The 19,202-nt window shown below is 37.0% G+C and overlaps 2 protein-coding genes across 3 annotated transcripts; both read left to right on the top strand.

The window, feature by feature from the left end:
* The first annotated feature begins 352 nt into the window (after window positions 1-352).
* LOC132182755 (alpha/beta-Hydrolases superfamily protein) lies at window positions 353-4,549 on the top strand. Its single transcript, XM_059596087.2, has 6 exons — window positions 353-969; window positions 1,087-1,123; window positions 1,647-1,883; window positions 1,985-2,032; window positions 3,551-4,056; window positions 4,196-4,549. The coding sequence occupies exons 1-6, from the start codon at window positions 665-667 to the stop codon at window positions 4,266-4,268; spliced, it is 1,206 nt and encodes a 401-aa protein (XP_059452070.2). The 5' UTR covers window positions 353-664; the 3' UTR covers window positions 4,269-4,549.
* Window positions 4,550-6,142: 1,593 nt separating this feature from the next.
* Window positions 6,143-19,159, top strand: LOC132180835 (DNA/RNA polymerases superfamily protein). Of its 2 annotated transcripts, none has more exons than XM_059593807.2 (19): window positions 6,143-7,275; window positions 8,714-8,929; window positions 9,024-9,157; window positions 9,247-9,313; window positions 9,561-9,619; window positions 11,034-11,151; window positions 11,368-11,481; window positions 11,674-11,805; window positions 11,887-12,303; window positions 12,994-13,044; window positions 13,807-13,877; window positions 15,445-15,529; window positions 15,728-15,880; window positions 15,967-16,041; window positions 16,157-16,246; window positions 16,343-16,390; window positions 17,162-17,261; window positions 17,366-17,469; window positions 18,190-19,159. In XM_059593807.2, the coding sequence occupies exons 1-19, from the start codon at window positions 6,340-6,342 to the stop codon at window positions 18,298-18,300; spliced, it is 3,081 nt and encodes a 1,026-aa protein (XP_059449790.2). In that variant the 5' UTR covers window positions 6,143-6,339; the 3' UTR covers window positions 18,301-19,159. The 2 variants fall into 2 exon arrangements, with proteins under 2 accessions (XP_059449790.2, XP_059449789.2); XM_059593806.2 differs by having other exon boundaries at window positions 17,162-17,276.
* The last annotated feature ends 43 nt before the right edge of the window (window positions 19,160-19,202 follow it).

Raw genomic sequence — 19,202 nt, 5'->3', positions numbered from 1 at the left:
AATGAAAGTTCAATTAGCCAAAATAAAGTTTTCCCAAAAGAAAAAGAAAAAAAAAAAAGTGCCATAAAAAACACATGCAGTAAAATAAATCCAAAGCTCTGTCCGGCCGATCCTTAAAACAATAAAACCAACCCAAACAGGACAAACAAAAACGGAAAACCCGTGTCTTAAAAACAATCCGAGCTGGCACCTACTGAAATTTACACAGCTATTTCCAGTCCTCACCCACCAACTTTACCCTACAAGCACACGTGTCGCCCCAAAGCCACATATCCCCGTTTTATTCTCTAAAACATCACCATCACAGACAGCTTTGATAATTCTACACGTGCCCCTCTCTCTTTCCACGCCGGGAAATCCTGCGCTCATTTTCTACTTCTTCATCCCCATCCCCATCCCCATCCCCTCCCTGGACCCCCACAACCGAAGTCAATTTGAAACCCTAGAAAACCCTCTTTTCCCGTCACTTTCCCACCAGCCAAACACCATCCCAAGCACCGGAACTTAAAATTGAATCAAAATACTAGCATATCCCCGCAAAACTCCAACTGGGTCAATCTTAAAATCCGCAATGAATATCACCTCCGCCATGCGCACCAAATCGATTTGAATCAAACTTTGTGGAATTTATTTATTATTTTATTTTTTTGGAAGAATTTTGGATATGGGGGCGGTAACGTCGTCCATGGCGGCGAAGTTCGCGTTCTTCCCGCCGAGCCCGCCGTCGTATGGGGTGAAGGAGGAGGAGGGGGAGGGTGGGAAGCTGATAATGACTGGGGTGGAAACGAGGGAAAACGTTGACGTTTTGAGGTTGAGAACCAAGAGGGGGAGCGACGTCGTGGCGGTGTACATTAGCAACCCCTCGGCGTCTCTGACGATGCTGTACTCGCACGGCAACGCGGCTGATCTGGGTCAGATGTACGGGTTGTTCTGTGAACTCGGTCTCCACCTCCGAGTCAACTTTATGGGGTCTGTTTGTAAATTTCAAAACTTTCATTCACTAAGCTACTTTTACGTGCATACATAAACCGGGTTTTGATTTTTTTTTTTTTTCTTTTAATTATTTTTTGGTGTTTTGTATTGTAGGTATGATTACTCGGGGTACGGGCAGTCTACTGGGAAGGTATGAGATTTTGGTTTTTGTTTGGATGCTGCGAAAAATGTTGAAAGTTTTTTTCTTTGTTGTTGCTGTGTTTTGTGTTGTAGGTTCGGATCTTTCATGCTACTGTAGCTTACGAAAGAAAGGAAAAATTTTAATCTTTGGTTTAGATTTATTGATTCACTTTAAGTTTTTTTTTTTGCTTTCCGATTGGTATAGAACTTGAATTAAGTAAGCTGAATGAGTCTATCGGGCTCTGGGCTGAGATGTTTCCTTTTGTCGTCCCAGTTTGCTTCTAATTTGAGATTTTATACTTTTGGACCTTTTTTTTTTTCTCTTTTTTCGCACTCTCTTGGCCACCAAACAGATCTTTAGTGTGTTTTTGCCTTGCTCTACTGAGCCTAGTGCACATATTGGCATAGTCAGGCTTTGGATTTTAATTAGTTTCACATTTTCTCCAAGAAATAATATAGGAGAATAGATCAATTTAGAATAAGTTGTTAAAATAAGATAGGATATGGCTGAATTGTGCATTTTATTTTGGCAGCCAAGTGAGCAGAACACTTACGCAGACATAGAGGCCGCATATAGATGCCTTGTAGAGAAGTATGGAACAAAAGAGGAAGATATTATCTTGTATGGGCAATCGGTTGGTAGTGGGCCCACATTAGATTTGGCTACCCGGTTACCGAATTTGAGGGCTGTAATTCTCCACAGTCCAATCTTGTCTGGCCTCCGGGTCATGTATCCGGTGAAGAAAACATACTGGTTCGACATTTATAAGGTTACTCTTTTATGCAGAGTTGGAGAATCTTAATGTTCAATTGTTCACAATTTTTGGAAAGTAACCAAATATTAATGATTGTTTGTGTGTTTCTTGTGCAGAATATTGATAAAATACCCTTTGTCAATTGTCCAGTTCTGGTAATTCATGTGAGTATTTATCCGTATTTTAAGGGATGTTTATTTTAGTAAGATGTTTGTAAACCTATAGGATCCAAGTTTAGAATAATTTAATGGTAAAACAGATTGCAGAAGTGAGTTTCTATGCACCAATTACAACCTTATATATACTTGTTTGTTTAATTCTGGCATCTCCAGTTCTGGATCTTTTAGTATCGGACAAGGGGTTAATTGGTCACTGCATGCATTGAATTCATGCTATATCTGATGAATCCTTTTCCTTTCATCAAGCTGAAACCTATCAAAGATATTTTTGAAAATTTTACCAAAGTCAAAAATATCACTATTCAGTCATCCAACACCAATTTTCACATGCTGTGGACCAGTTACATATACATCATCAATTACATTTTGGCAAAGGTCCAAGTTCAAAGGAGTTATGCACACATTTATCGGTTACTCTGGGCAGATAAGAGTTTCACCCGATGTCCAGCATTCATGAGCGTTTTTGTCTCTATGACATGAGATCGTTAGGGAGAAGACATTCAGAATTGACATCTGCCTGCAGGGACTGAAGTGTTTCTCTCCTTTTTGCTGCTAAAACCCCTAACAATTCTAGGATTGGTTAACTTAAATTCATGTTTTGAAAATTCTTTGCAACTGCCACAAGAATACCTGGACAAATTAAGGATGGTTCCAAATTTAAATTCTTTTGACTGTTTTGTTTGGTTGTCTCCTCGTAAAATACTAGAGGAAGGAGTGGAAGCGAGAGCGAGAGCAAGATCTAGTGCTCAAGAGCAGCAAGTTTAGATGAATTAACACTCCAAACTTCCTCTAGAGTATCAAAACGTGCACGTGTGAGTCTATGTATAATAATAACATGTGTCGATTTGCAACTTCACGGGTACAAAAAGCATTAAATACAACATAACCACTGATGTGACATGTACATTATATTGGTTTACAAGTTGAAATTTGAGTTCTTGGCCAGACTTCAAATCTCAGTCGAAATAGAGTTCCTGTTTTTTTGTTGAAATTGTAAAGTATATGATATCTGCCTTGGACCGTGTTAAGTCTATTTTGACCAGGTCAATCACATATTCATGCCTATAATGCTCCAAACCTCTAATTTGTTGATAAGAGGGCAATCTTTTCTTGGGTGCTCTGGATTGTGTATCTCAGGTTTCCACTTTTGTGAAACACTGATGTCGATGCATTTAAGGTTCATATTCAGGCACAGACTTTATATTAGTATCAAAATGTTCTCAGATGGATAGCTTGTGCTTTATTGTGGGTATAAAGACCATAATATGGTTCAACTGTGCTGGTTTGATTTGCTTTGGATATCTTAGTATGATCGAAATGGGTGTGCTTGATTTATATAATTTCACATACCCTGCGACCATACTGGTTGGTTATGCTGCTTATTAACTGAACTCACTGTTAAGGCATGTAACCTGCAAATATGGTAACTTGCAAGATATGGCCAAAGTGTTTGGAAGCATGCTCATTTGCCAAGGTGTTTTGCTCTGTGTTTGCCTTTTGCAGGGAACCGCTGATGATGTTGTTGGTTGGTCCCATGGTAAGCAACTTTGGGATCTATGTAAAGAGAAGTATGAACCATTGTGGATTAAAGACGGGAATCATTGTAACTTGGAGCTTTTCCCACAATACATTAAGCATCTCAAAAAATTCATATCAGCCATTGAGAAATCACCACATAGGAGAAATGGATTTGGGCCAATTACAGATCAACAAGAAAATCCCAGGAACAGCACAGATTGTAGAGAGAAATCCAGACCCAGCATAGATCAGAGAGAGAAGTCTCGACCGAGTACGGACAGGAGGGAAAAGCCAAGGCTAAGCACAGACCGAAAAGAGAAGTTGAGAGCCAGTACAGATAGGAGAGATAAATCAAGAAAGAGTATCGATCAGCCTGAGAAAGCGAGTAATGTCACTGATCGGCCTGAGAAAGCGAGTAACGTCACCGATCGGCCTGAGAAAGTGAGTAACGTCGCAGACCAGCCAGAGAAAGCGAGAAACAGCATTGACCGGTCAGCTATAATTTAGACTTACTACAATTCTTTTTATTCATTTATGCTTTTTTTTTTCTATCAAAGCTTGCCCAATGTGGCATGGCTACATATGAGATGTCTGGTTTTCCTGACTGTTGGATTTGGGTTGTGGTGGCAGTTTCGGGGAGATGGTGAGATCAGTCGGATTATGCAATATTGATTGTTTCAAACCCACAGCTACAAGTGTTTGAAGAAGAGAACAGATCAGTCCACATATTGAAGGTTGCATTTTGCTCTTATTTTAATTTATTTGATTGGTTGAGGGGGTGTTTTGGTGGTATAATTATGTTGTTTCTTATCCATTTTCTAGAGGAAAAATAGTAAATTAATTTATCCAGGACAATCATACATCTCATGATTGTCACTCCAGCTTAATAAATCTTGCCTTCTTCTCTATCGTGTGCATGTGGCTTTTTGTTGTTCATCAACTATATTGCAACATGGGAAGTGCTTTCTGTCAGTTGAGTTTCTATATCGGACTATTTTGCAGTCATCTTTCTGTCTGTTAAGGTTTCAATATCATATGAAAGTTGGCAACAGCTTATGCAAAGCAAAATTTCTGTTCGAATTTTGGTTTGAGGGCCACAATGTAATTTTATGATACAATCCAATAATGTGGCGGTGAAAATTAATCATTGGATTAGCATTTGTAAATAAATAAAAAAAAAAGTTACTGATTTTCACTGATATGTTATTTTAGTTGTATTATAAACAGTCTACTATAGCAGTCCTCTTTAGGCAAAGATGGTTCAAGTTTTTCTCTTTTTATTTAAAATTTTTTTTTTATTAGGTTGCAAAGAGGGTTAGGCCAATGCATCTTTGCCATTGGGGATGATGAAGTTCGCAAATTTTATTTCCTTTGGAAAGATATTCTATGTGATTTTTCAAATGATTAACTTCAACTTATCATGACACAAGAGGGAAAATGTTAATCACATCTAAGCTATCATCTTAAAAAAAAATAATAATATTACAATTAAAAAAATTAATTAATATTACAATTAGAACTTTTTAGAGTCACTTATAATTGATAAAGCAATAACCACTCGCCGTAATAGCTTGTCACCGATCTTCACCTCTTTAGTCCCAAAACTCGGATGATCCGAAAAAACTTAAAACGGGCCAAACACGCCAACAGAAAGTGATGGGCCAGGCCCATCCGAGCCCAACTAAGCACCTGACCCATTTTGGCAAAAATTTCAGACGAGTTCCGTCTTAATTTGTGACAAAAACTTCTCTTGAAATTCCACTTTTGTTTGTAGCATTTTTTTTTCCCAAAAAAAAAAAAAAAAAAATTCCCCTGTATAAAATTTTGAAATAAATTATCATGTTAAATTATAGGAAATATATAATAGTCATGAAAAATGCCTATTATATATGAATTAAATTCAGAAATCTCCATTGTTTTTTTTTTTTTCTTCCTGTTCATATGAACTCTCAGAGCAATTCGTAAAAACACTTTGTAAACATGACTTTTTGCAAAGGAATCTATGTGGACGTCTTGTGCACAAAACCCATATATATGGAAAGAACAACTCTAAGCTATTTAGGGTCCGTTTAATTAGTTGAGCTATTTCAAAAACATATAATTTGAATAAATAACTATTTCCATTTCCAAATACAATTAATAAAAATGGAATTTTTTTTTTTAAAAAGTAGTTAATAATTAATAAAATCATAAATTTGTTCACATATTCAAAATATCATTTATTTAAGAGAATTTAAAGTGTACTTTTAAACTGGCACATTTTATAATTTTGCCCAATCCCAATTCCCAAGCCAAACGAAGCATTCACAGTTCAAACTCACCGTAATCTCTTATTGGTACACGTCAGCCAAAGTGGAGCCACTCACAGTCTAGGCATGTCATCAGTCATCTACCCTTAATTCTATGTTTGACCCCTGAAAAATTAATTATTTGTAGAATCACCCCTCTACCCCACAGGGCACAGGAAAATAAACAAAACAAATTTTATTAATTAAACAAAAACCCCATCCCCTTCTATTAGAAATATATATATACTTATATATTAAACAGAGAAGAAAGCATGAGACAGTGAGAGAAAGGCCGAACAAAGGTTTAAGAAGGGTTTAGCTTCAAGGCGGCTACTACTACTACTACTACTACTACAAATATTACTTTCTTTATCTCTCTATGAATTCAATTCCTTTTGTCCAATTTCTTTTACAACCCATTTCCTCTAATCCCATTACCATCACAATCCCACTCGATCCCATCGTTTTCATTTTCCTCAAAATTTGATGTCCATCAGTAAAACCCCAATATCCTCTGCGATTCTCAGCAGCAAAATCAATCATTTTCTTCCCTTTGGCAAATCTACTAATTTTCCACTAAACCCTTCAAGGATTTCCACGGCCATGTGGGGCAACATTGGCAAGCGGTTCATTTTGAAGCCCCAGAGCTTCGGCCTCAACTCCCACTCAATAAGACGGGCTCATAGTGTTCTGGGTCTTACCCAGGACCCCGTTTTCCCTGAGAAATTTAAATTTAGGCCCTCCGAGCTTAGCTCTTGCTCGAATTACCGGTTTCCGGAAATGGGTTTTCGTCAAAATGGCGAAGTTTCGTCTCATGAGGACTTTATGGGGAGGCCAAGTTTTGGGTTTAATGGGTTTTGTCCCAAAGGTTATGCGAGCGTGGCCGAGGCTGAGGCCGAGGCCGAGGCGGTTTCATCTACGGATGTTGAGGAAGATGTCTCGGCAGTGGAGGAGATTCAAGAATTGTTGCAGGAAATGGGTAAAGAAGAGAAAAGGCAGGTTGGCTATCGGCGTCGGAGGCGGCATAAGGTGCTGAGGGGAATGGGGGAAGGGAAGTATCGGTTGCTTAGGAGGAGGCAGGTGAGGACTGAGACCGAGGCGTGGGAACAGGCGGTGAAGGAGTATAAGGAACTTTTGATGGACATGTGTGAGCAAAAGTTGGCTCCCAATTTGCCGTATATGAAGTCGTTGTTTCTTGGTTGGTTTGAGCCTTTGCAGGACGCCATTGAAAAGGAGCAAGACTTGTGCCGGAAAGGGAAGAACAGGGCAGCATACGCTCCTTATTTCGATCAGTTGCCGGCTGAAATGATGTCGGTTATCACAATGCATAAGTTGATGGGGTTATTGATGGCAGGAGGTCAACATGGGACTGCAAGGGTGGTACATGCCGCTTGCATGATAGGTGATGCCATTGAGCAGGAGGTAGGGAATTGCTTTCCTCATTCTTTCCGTGGTCATTTAGATTTGAACCCTACTATATGGTCATGCTGTGATTTTTGGGCTTTTCTCTGGGATTGAGGAAAGAAGATGTGGTGTACATTGAAATTGGTTAGAGGGTGATGAGTAAGCCAATACAAACTAAAGATTTTATTAGTTCGATTTTCTAGTGCATTGACAGTAATATTTATCGAAATTTTGTTTACTGCAATGAACTTTAAGATTGATGAATGGTGACTATAACAATTGTTGCTTTTTAAAAACCATGGAGCTAGGTCATTTTTGGCCTTAGCTATGTTGTCTAAGTGAGCGTGACGAGTAATGCTATATACTATATTTTTATTTCACAACTATCTTACAATATTGACATGACAGTCTCAATTACCAATTTTTTTTTTTTTAATAAGTATTGATCTAAGAGTTGGTTGGGACTACCACATCAACATTGTATGATAGTTGTGAGATAAAAATATAGTTTTTAGCATTACTCAAGGGTGATAGATGATTTTATAACACTGGCATGTAATGTCTAATACTAATGAAGCTTTGACTTTGGACTAAAGTTGAGAAAGGCCTTTAGGGGTTGGAATGGTTTGGATTTTTTTTCTTTCTAAAATATTGTGAAACAACGTTTTAGCGACTGCAGACAATTTTCAGCATTCAATTATACTGGCTTTAAAAGATGATGGATATACTGGAATCATACTAGGTTTTTCTTTTTTAAAATGGCGTACTTTAGATTGATTAAGCAAATTTCAGGCATGAAATGAAAGTATTATGTTGTTTGGTCAACATTAGCTATAGATCCTAAAGCAAGAATTTAAGACTACTCTAACTATAAGACTGGTGATAGGTCCAGAACTGATTTAAGGATTTTGAGATAAATGAGTGGTGAGGAAGAAGGGCTATTAGAAAATGGATTCATTCATGAGACAGGAGGTTGTGGGTAGAACCGACTGGGAAAATGTACTAGTAGGCATACCATGATACTTTTGCTCTTTCCTTGCAGTGCAATTCTATGCATTTATTGTGTAGTCGCTCACATCCATGGCTGTATCCTTGTTTCTGGCATGTTAAGTTTTAATGTGATATAGATTCTGGGGTGTGGGGTCATACTTTTCATGCATGCTATGTGCCATCATGAAATTACTATTGTAGCACTTTTTGCTGCATTGTACATGATGATATGTTAATTGTTTAAGTCGCTCACATCCATGGCTGTATCCTTGTTTCTGGTTTGTTAAGTTTTAATATGATTTGGATTTAGGGGCTTGGGGTTATGATTTTCAGGTTAGTCTCTCTTCCTAATATTTTGAAGGGCATTAACCTTTGTTTTGTTTAACTAAGCAAAGCAGTATTCCATACCCCTTCCTCTTCATTATCCTATGATGAGCACTGATGTGCCACTACTTCAATGCATCAGGTTAGAATTCACAAGTTCTTGGAGAAAACAAAAAGGAAGAAGGGTGATAAAGAGAAGGAAAATGAAGGAGGTGACTCTGATTCTGTTATCAAGGAAGAAGAAAAGTTAAGAAAAAAGGTCACTAAGTTGATGAAAAAGCAAAAGCTGCGAGCGGTAAGGCATATAGTGAAGGGAAAGGATGATTCAAAACCCTGGGGCCAGGACGCTAAGGCTAAGGTTTTAAGATATCTTGCAATGATATGGAATAGGTTTTTAGTTTTTCTATGCTTCTGCTTTCTGAAAAAAGTGCTCTTCGCCCTTCTACTTTCAGGTTGGGAGCCGTTTGATTGAACTGCTGATTGAAACAGCTTATATACAACCTCCAGCCAATCAGTTAGCAGATGGCCCGCCTGATATTCGACCTGCATTTGTACACTCTCTCAGAAACGAGATGAAGGAAGGAAAGTAAGATCCATTCATCTTTCTCTTATCAATAGCTATTATTTCCCCCCCTGGTCACATTAAATAGTGCATCTGGGCTTTCCTTTCAACAGGAAAACCAGTAGAAGATGTGGAATTATTGAATGTGACCCTCTAGTTCTCAAAGGTCTTGAGAGAACTGTAAGTAAATCCTATCACTTTTTAATTCTTTAATAAATTTTTTTGAGAAAATGGAAAGTTTCATGTTGGCAAATGGAAAGTTTTATGCGGTCTCTAGATTTTTGTTTTTTTTTTTGGGGGGGGGGGGGGGGGGGGGGCAGGGGGCTTCCTACCCAAGAACGCATATCTTCAAGTTTTTGCAGAATTTGATCTCCTTTTATATTCTTGTGTAAATGATAGATTTAAAAACTGGTCTTTGCTGAAACAGGCAAGGCACATGGTGATTCCTTATATGCCAATGTTGGTGCCCCCAATCAAGTGGACAGGGTATGCTAATTTGAGCTTTTTATTTTTTTCTCAGTGTGCTGCCTTTCTTTATTTTTCTTGTGTCATCTTTGTGCTTTAGAACATAGGCTCAAATATTTGGAAATTCATACAGCTTGATTGAGCTCCTTTATTTTTCATACTTATCATCAAGTATGAGTTCAAAACCTCAGAACCGGTCTAATTTGTGCTGGAGTTAAAGTTGGTATCAAGTATGCAAATGCTGGTTTCATTTGAATTTGATGAAGTGGTTTTTATAATTTTTGACAAGTAGAGTTGTTTGGTCTTTGACTTACTGAGTGTGAAGGAAGATAGGTTAGAAGTCAGAGTGCTTTATTATGAAGAGGAAGGGTTCACTAAATTTGAAACACGCATACATTGTTGCTGGATTTTTTTCTGAATAAATTATTTTAATCAATTTTGGAGAAGAATATATATATATATATATATATATTGTTGCATACGTTCCAAAAAAATTTCTAGGATGACACATTATTCTGATGGCCATTAAATTAACTTTTAAGAGCCACTTAAGCACTCATAATGGAACTTTTAGTAATGATGAATACATTGCAATTTTTTATTGGAGAAGAACTTTCTATTAAACTTTAAATTGTCTCCATGTAACACCCAAACCTTTTGAAAGGAAGTATTTATGCATATACTTGTAAGACACTAATGAGAAGTATTTCTCCTCTAAATGCAAACACATTTTGTTAAGCTATTTAAATTATTATGGTTAATTTACTTATCAATTTTTTATTTTTTATTTTTTTATTTTTATTATTATGGTTAATTTATTTCTAGTTTTGGGCTGTTTTGTTCTTCTCCTTTTAACTCGGGCTGATATATTAGAAGGCTTTAGTGGAGGTTTTGGAGTAAGAAGTGCTTGCATATATTCTGGTTCTTTTGAAGTAAGGGTTTTATTCTTCTTTTTCTCCTTAATAGGGGCTCTTACTTGTATACTTTTTGTATACAAGGGTTGCGCTCCTCTGCGCTTCTTAATGAGATTAAATTACTTATAAAAAATTAAAAAATGATTTTTTATTTATTTATTTTTTTTCTTGTTCCAACATTTGCAAACTCACATAAGGCAAGGTTCTTGTAGTCATTTTAATACACTTCCATTAACACATAGATACCCTTCTGCCCAAGGATTGGTTTATGTAAAGCCAAAAATTAAATTTAAAATTGCATTACATCAGAACTCCAATTTCATTATTGCATCCAAAAGCCAGAAAGGTATTTCGAATCCCACTTGGATCCATGATTATTCTAATAATTTAGGATCAAAGATAAGGTTTTTTGTGGGGTTCAACTGCTGGTAGATATTTTTGAAAGTGGCTTGCTAGGTTACTTCTGGTCGAGTAGTTAGTCCCTTATTCACTGTTCTTACTTTTCTGTTGTTCTTTTGCAGTTATGACAAAGGAGGGCACTTGTTCTTGCCATGCCATGTCATGCGCACTCATGGAGCCAGACAACAACGTGAAGCAGTTAAGAGGGCCCCTTGGAAACAACTAGAACCTGTTTTCGAGGTTTGAAATCATTTGAATTGTTTCATGACTTTATTTTATGTTGTGCGTTGTTTAATCTGAACCCTTTATTGTACTTGGCCATGAGGACTAGATACCAGTATTATGTATGACTGTCATACATGTATATATTTTTTTTTCTGCTTGCCATTTTTTTTTTTTCTCCATTTTGTTCCATTTAGCAGGATGCTATAATTGCTTGTATAATTAACTGACCAGGCCCTGGATACTCTTGGAAATACTAAATGGAAGGTAAATAAGAGGGTACTTAGTGTTGTAGATAGACTATGGGCTAGTGGAGGCCGTCTTGCTGATTTGGTGGACCGCAATGATGTGAGTTCCTTTGTGTCTTTTATCTTTTTATGTTTCTAGTTATGATGTTCTTGCTTTGTTTAACAGTATTCCAACTTCCAAATGATTGGTATCACTCCACAAACTGTTCAAATAAGCGTTGTGCTATATGAAGTGAGTTTGATTTGTTCAGAGCAATTTGAAAATGCTTTTGATTAACTTTCTATGTTGTAGGTTCCTTTACCAGATGAGCCAGATACTGAAGACGAAGCTCAACTTAAGAAATGGAAATGGAAAGTCAAATCTGTGAAGAAAGAGAACAGGGAGAGACATTCACAGCGTTGTGACATAGAACTTAAACTCGCCGTAAGATCCCTTCTACTTCCTGTAAGACAGTAACCATATCATATTTTTGTAAGGTTTGTGCCAACTCTTTACTGGGAGCAGGTAGCACGAAAAATGAAGGATGAAGAAGGGTTTTTCTACCCACATAACGTTGACTTTCGAGGTCGTGCATACCCAATGCATCCGTACTTAAATCATCTTGGTTCAGATCTATGCCGGGGTATTTTGGAATTTGCAGAAGGACGCCCTCTTGGAAAGTCAGGCTTTCGATGGTTAAAGATACACTTAGCAAATCTATATGCTGGTGGTGTGGACAAATTATCTCATGAGGGTCGACTAGCATTTAGTGAGAACCATTTGGATGATATATTTGATTCTGCAGACAGGCCACTTGAAGGCAGACAGTGGTGGCTGAATGCAGAAGATCCATTTCAGTGCTTGGCTGTGTGTATGAATATTACTGAGGCTTTGAGAAGTTCGTCCCCAGAGACCTTTATTTCACATATTCCTGTACATCAGGTACTCATAGTCACATAATGCCAATCTTGCTCTTTGAATTCTGAAAAATAGGTAACATAAGTTGATATGGGGCTCTTACTAATGCTCTGAATAGTTATTCTTGCAATTATGGACTTCTCCCGGAAGGAAATATGTACATAACCATAGAATAAATTATATTCATATATTAGATTTTATAGGGAAAAAACGATAAAGAAAATTGGGAAAAGGTAAAAGAAAGGGTATATAGAGGATCAGAGATTAGTGCAAGGGAGCTACAGAGAGGTGAAATAGCTTCTTTGTATTTATGTATAGACTGATTTATGTATTTGCTCATTTATATGTTGCTTTTTATGGGCTTTCCATATTTGAATTCTTATGGCATTCATTTGTTATGGTTACCTCCTCTTTCCAGTCTGTTGTACAGACAAACCAAAGGATAAGTTTGGGTGGGTTCCTTTGTTAGGTTTTTAACTTGATTTCTCATGTATTAGAGAACCTTTAACATATTTTTGCAATTGTTGCATAGATGTCCATGGGACCACCAGTTTATTGCATTTCATATTTCCTTTGTTATATGATACCACCATTTGCTTGTTGTATAAGTTCTTCCCGGTATAGCTAAGCTTTGGTTTCATCTGGTATGTTATGTTTTCTTCATAGTTTATAATTGTACTGAGATATTTTTGGCCCTTTATGATGTTCCTCTAGGATGGTTCATGCAATGGTTTACAGCACTATGCTGCTCTCGGAAGAGACAAGGTAGTGACATTGTTTTTCTTTTCTAATTTAATTTAGGAGTAGCTATTAAGTTTTTACTTCTGCTTAGATGACTTCCCACATTTTTTTTTATAAAAAAAAAAAGAAAAGAATTCTAGCTGTACATGACGTGCTGTAAACCTCTCATTTTCATGAGAATACCAGAGATTGAGTCCATTTGCCTACCTTACTTTTGAACTTAGCAGGAGAAAAAGGACCCAGTTTTTTCATTTAGCACGATTGCACTTTCCCATTAACAAATTGTCAGTGGAACTGCTATTCAGTTTTGGTGTAAGACAATTTATTTCCATTACTTTTGTTTGACTGCTCCTACTTAATGAAAAAGTTACATGTTTTGAAGTGTTAGTTCTGGATGTTAGGATTCAAAACGTTGTCTTTATTGGCATTTTATGTTGGCTTGTGAATCATAGGATATCAAGCAATATGTTTTGAGATTTCGGGAACACTTAAAAGACCAGTATGTAAGAAAATAAACTTGTGGTAGCTTATAACAAAAAAAATTGCCAAAAATACCGATGAAGTTGATCAACAAAACTTGTTAACCAACTATTTAGTTGGCATTTATTCACATGTATTCATTTAATTTTCCCTTTACATGACGCACTATTCTGATGCCATTTGTTGATATCAAAACTGATTTGCCATTATTTAATAGAAAACTCTCTTTCTCTCTCTCCGAACAAAAAGATATGCTTCTTTTTCAGATGCCTGTGCATTATTTCTCATTAGTAATGTTCCATTCAGTTGGGAGCAGCTTCCGTCAATTTAGTTGCGGGAGAGAAGCCTGCAGATGTTTACTCAGGAATAGCTGCTAGGTAAGCTTTTCTTTACTAAGGCAAATGGGATCCATCAGATAATGGGGGTCCTGAACCTTTTTTACTTTTAGTCACTCTGGTAAGATTTCAGAAAGCATTGCACTTCTCTTTATTCTTGCTGCAATTTTTTTCTCTCCTCTCTAAGAATAAGGAACAAAGGTAAATGTTGGAGTAGAAGAAAGGTGTTTTTAATTAAGCAAACAAATTAAGTTGGCAGTTTGCTATCCAGTGTTGATTTTAAATGTACAATCCAAAAATTATAAGTTAGAACCTGGAGAAATTTGAAGTGGTAAACATATGTTAAAATGAGGAGAGGCTATAGGGTGTTCGGCTCTGTTGTATACTTTTCGTGTATGAGGGGTAAAAAGAGGAAAGCTTTTGGTTTAATAAAGGAATTCTGATCATAGACTAAGCTTCATTCCTTATCGTAAGAATAATTAATTACTTCTGTGTTTCTAGATTGCTGATTAAAAAGCATGTGTAATTTCAAAAATCATCTCCCTGATTGCATTTCTAGTTTGAAAGAGAGGAAAAAAGAAAAAGGACTTTCAAATGAATGAATTGTTAAATGCATATATCTCTAAATACACATCTATATATTGTTGGAGCAAATGATGCATGCATACCTCTCTACTAGTGTATGCAAGCAAAATAGGAAATTTGGCATAGGTTGGGCCATCATTGTGGAACTCACAATATTTTGTTATATCCTGGAGGATCCTGACGAAAAAGAGTTCCCGAACATCTATTTCTTCAGCTATTGCTAAATGCACTTCTCTATCCCTTCTTTATAACTTGTGGAAGGAGAAATTTTCATCCTATAGTTTTAAGTTATCCAACTAGAGCTACTGCATCTCAAGGAAGCAAGTCTCTGGCAGTTACACGCCCTCCCTTCTTTTTTCTTGCTTCTTTTCACAGCCATAATTTAGGAGCTGTTTTTTTTCCTGCATTTGCAGCTTTGGGGGTTTGCAGAAATTATGCTTTCTAAACAACCTCATAATTTAGATGAATGAAAGCTGAGAAATTAATTTTAAACAGAGATACTGAAAAGGTTATAAATTTATTTATAATCAATTTTAAACAATCTTGAAGTAATTTGGTCATTTGGATGGGTCAATTTTTAATCCCCAACTCTGAAATTATTTTATGAATAGCTGAGCCTGATATCAAGCCCTTTATAAATTATGCCAAAAACAAGGTCAGTTTTAGAAAGATGAGGGGCCTACTTTGAACTTTTGACAGGGTAGTTGGTGGTAAGAAAACAATAGTATTGATCAGCGGTTCTAAACAATCAAGAAGGTATTGGTACTTCTGAATTTAATGTGGTCTATAGAAGCCAATGGCTAGTGAAATGCTTCTGCCTTAATTTAAATTTATTCTACCTAACGAAATTTGACCTTTTGATGGACTAATGTGATTTTAAGAACAATTGAATATGGTTTTTCACTAGGCTGCACAATTTTTTGTTAATTTACATGTATTTCTAACTGCAGTGACCATCATTTTCTCTTTTAAAGGAAGTTTACTGTGAAAACCACTAGGTGATGATGTCATATTTGCCATGCAGAGTGTTAGAGATCATGCGGAGGGATGCACAGAAAGATCCTAGCATTTTTCCAGATGCATTGCGTGCAAGAATATTGATTAATCAGGTCCGTCGCCAACTTTTCTGATCTTGATTTGAACAATGCCTTGTAATGCATATGTTCTAAGATAAACTTGGCAATCATAAATACCATAACGTTGTATTATTTTTCACCACGGGTCATTCAGAAGATGCCATTTTGCCTACTGGATCACGTCCTGTCTCTTGTAACTGATAGTTGACCTGATGGATGGACATAATCTAGGTGGACAGGAAATTGGTGAAGCAAACAGTGATGACATCAGTCTATGGTGTCACTTACATCGGTGCTAGAGAACAGATCAAGAGGAGGTTGAAGGAGCGCGGTGCAATTGCAGATGATGTAGAGCTCTTTGGTGCTGCTTGTTATGCTGCAAAGGTAATGGAAGGAGGGAGTAGGATTGATTCTATTTGTAACCTCACTTTTAAGTTAAATAACAATACTCTGTATTAATGCCTGTGCAGACCACCCTAACTGCCTTGGGGGAGATGTTTGAAGCTGCACGCAGTATCATGAACTGGCTTGGTGAATGTGCTAAAGTGTGTCCTCTACCTGTTCACTTTTGGTTGGCTTAAATATGTTTACCATTCTTGTCTACTTGTTTTTCTGTAGTCATTTTCTACATATCTGACTTCATAGTTTGAACATGAACAGATAATTGCATCTGAAAATCAGCCAGTGCGGTGGACAACTGCACTTGGACTTCCTGTTGTGCAACCTTACCGCAAATTGGGAAGGCATCTTGTGAGTGCTTCAAAATGTACAGGAACATTAATGGTTTATAGAATCCAAAAGCATCATTTGAAGTCATTGAGTTTCTCTTTGTAAAATTTAATGCAGGTAAAAACCTCTCTTCAGGTTTTGACACTACAGCGAGAAACAGAAAAGGTAGCTGTACTTATTTTCTCCATCTGGGCTCTGCTTTAGTTATCTGTAATGCCATTTAGTGTACTTTCCAGCACACACACTTTACATATGCATTATGCAGTGAAATGTGACATTGTAGGATGGCCTTGCATTTTCTTAACCGAAATTTTTGTCCTAGGATAATATCTTATGCCATTTCATGTATGGGACACCTATTTTATGTTGTGCACCATTTCTCTGCAAACATGTGGGGGGGCCTCAAAGTTTTAGCTAGATATGGGGTTCTACATACAGGGATGCAATGTCCCCGCCTTCCTGCAGTTCTGCCCCACCATGTTCCTTGAGGGCCATTTTTCTCTTTTCTTACTTATGTTAAAAGTTCATTATTTTGATATGTGCGCCTTAGTTTGTACATGGAGCCCTCCCCCCAGTTTCTCTTCCCTCTCCCTTTTCTAATCTGCAAAGAAGAAGATTCATGGCTCTGCTTTGAATATGGAAACTGGAAATGGCTTAGGGCATCTAATGATGGATCCAACCAAAATGCATGGATGTATGGTTGGTTTCCACATCCTAATTGAACACAAAGATGCAAATATTGGGCCAATCTCGTCTTTGTGGCAGAAAATGGAACAGGGAATAGAAAAAAAAAAATGGAAAGGATGTCAATTTCATCTTTGGTTGGCCTGATTGTTTTGACTTTTTGGGTTTTTAAGGCAGTGAATGTAGCCATCATATAAAATGTTGAACTTTCTGGCTAAAAAACTCAAACTTGATTGTTCTTTACTATTATAGGTTTTGGTCAAGCGTCAGAGGACAGCTTTCCCACCAAACTTTGTTCACTCCCTTGACGGTTCTCATATGATGATGACTGCAATTGCCTGCAAAAAGGCAGGCATGAACTTTGCAGGTTTTTCTTGTGGTTCCTCTCTCGCTCTCTCTCTCTCTCTCTCCTTGTTTTTAACTTATATCGACTATTCCACTGGTATGTGATTACAGGAGTTCATGATTCATACTGGACGCATGCATGTGATGTGGATGAAATGAGCAGGATACTTAGAGAAAAGTTTGTTGAACTCTATGAGACGCCAATACTGGAGAATGTACAGTATCTTCACTTCTTGCATACGTTTAAGTTAGATGGGAAGCCCATTCACTGCTAGGATAATCAGCATAATTTGCTAATCAAATATGGCAAAAATAGATTTAAATTGAGTTTTTGATAAATGCCAGCTGTAAACTTATCTAACTGATTTTCAAATCTGTAATTTTCACCATTATTTTTGTTGGAGGGGATGCATAAATAAAAAGAGTTTATATTGGTTGGAGTGGTAAGTCACTTGGCCCTGGTGCCTCATGAAGCATCAGGTCTAAAGTTTGACTCCCTTTGAGTGCAAATAATTCTCTGGGACCATACCTACAAGCCAAAGCCCGAGCTTTACCCGACCCATTTGGAGGGGCACATTGCACGGTGTCCCGAAGAATTTTGACGCAAATGACTATCATTGGAGTTTCTTAAGACAACCCTTGATTTTCTGAACCTTCAACTGATTTGTCATTTTCTACTTTTTATCATGGTTTCTTGTACAAATGTAGCAATAGATGATATTAAGATATATGTGGAAACTGCTGGTTTTAAGGAAAACATGTTAGTTTATTTAATTTTTTATATTTTCTGACTCTATTGAAACTAATAAAATGTTTATAACGTCAGTCTATGCTCCTGCCAAATATAAGCATTTTAAATTTATTATCTTTTGGCACAGCAAAAGGGGAAAAAGAAAATATTATATAATTGTTCTAACTCATTGTTTTGTATACAGTTATTGGAAAGCTTTCAGCAGTCCTTTCCTTCGTTGTCTTTCCCTTCCTTACCTGAACGTGGAGACTTTGATTTGAGGGACGTGCTAGAATCAGCATACTTCTTCAACTGATGTGATGTAGGGATTACTCTTCATCTAGGTCTACAGTGATCCCATGCCTCTGTAGACGTTTGCTATCTGGCAGTTCTATTTGTTTCTATCCATCAGCATGGTTTGGAAAAGGAGGGTGTTTTATCAAAATCCCTTGTCGAGAAATGCTGCACAGCCCTTGTATATATTTGGGAAGACGTGTCCCTGGGCATTAAGAAGCTTGCCGCATGGTACGGTATCTGAGCCTTGAACTTTTGAGCTTTCTATGCCTCTGTACAGCCATCATGAACATCAGTTTCTGAGTGTATGTATGCCATGTGGGTTAAAAGCTTGTCTGAAGCGGAATGATAGGGCAAGAAAATTCCAAAAAAGGAAGCTAGGAAATTAATGCATAACCTGGCTGCTGCTTGACACAGTTTAGCAGACAATACATTTCATCTCATGCATCATTTGAAAGATGCAAAGCTTCATGATGATTGGATTGATTACAGAACCTGTCTGCACATCTTTGACGTGAGAAAATGTTAGAAGATTAGGTTCCTATGTTAGTTGCTAATGCAAAAATTGCTTTTGTTGTGGGATACTTATAATCTTGTCCTGGCCCGCTTGTTATACGTGTATTCATTTTTGTGTAAATGTGAGAGCAATATTTACTTTAGCATGTAATATACGGGAATCCAAATTTTGTATCGAGTTTATAGAATGGCTTAAACCCTTTTGAAGGTTGAGAAATTAAGAAATGTAGTGCAGAAAACACAGCGAACTTGATAGGAGGTCTTTGAAGAACAAGGATTGTGCTCGGAATATCAAATGGACTTGAAAAGTAGTTGAAATGGAAGGGATCCATGTTATAGTAAAGAGTATATTTTGTTGCATCTATTAATGTATATGATATCATTTTTAAATGACGTGTTAATATATTT

Source organism: Corylus avellana, chromosome 5 (assembly GCF_965113065.1).
Source record: "Corylus avellana chromosome 5, dhCorAvel1.hap1.2, whole genome shotgun sequence".
Lineage (NCBI taxonomy): Eukaryota > Viridiplantae > Streptophyta > Magnoliopsida > Fagales > Betulaceae > Corylus > Corylus avellana.
The sequence above is the reverse complement of the archived record's forward strand: the minus strand, read 5'-3'. Positions and strand labels throughout refer to the sequence as shown.

What these genes read in the sequence shown, in the direction of transcription:
- LOC132180835 (XM_059593806.2), top strand. Translation starts at nt 6,340, where the DNA reads ATGTCCATCAGTAAAACCCCAATATCCTCTGCGATTCTCAGCAGCAAA. An exon ending in ACATAGAACTTAAACTCGCC is followed by an intron (nt 11,806 to 11,886) that starts GTAAGATCCCTT and finishes TACTGGGAGCAG; the next exon opens with GTAGCACGAAAAATGAAGGA. An exon ending in CACATATTCCTGTACATCAG is followed by an intron (nt 12,304 to 12,993) that starts GTACTCATAGTC and finishes ATGTTCCTCTAG; the next exon opens with GATGGTTCATGCAATGGTTT.
- LOC132182755 (XM_059596087.2), top strand. Translation starts at nt 665, where the DNA reads ATGGGGGCGGTAACGTCGTCCATGGCGGCGAAGTTCGCGTTCTTCCCG. An exon ending in ACGGGCAGTCTACTGGGAAG is followed by an intron (nt 1,124 to 1,646) that starts GTATGAGATTTT and finishes TTATTTTGGCAG; the next exon opens with CCAAGTGAGCAGAACACTTA. An exon ending in GTCCAGTTCTGGTAATTCAT is followed by an intron (nt 2,033 to 3,550) that starts GTGAGTATTTAT and finishes TGCCTTTTGCAG; the next exon opens with GGAACCGCTGATGATGTTGT.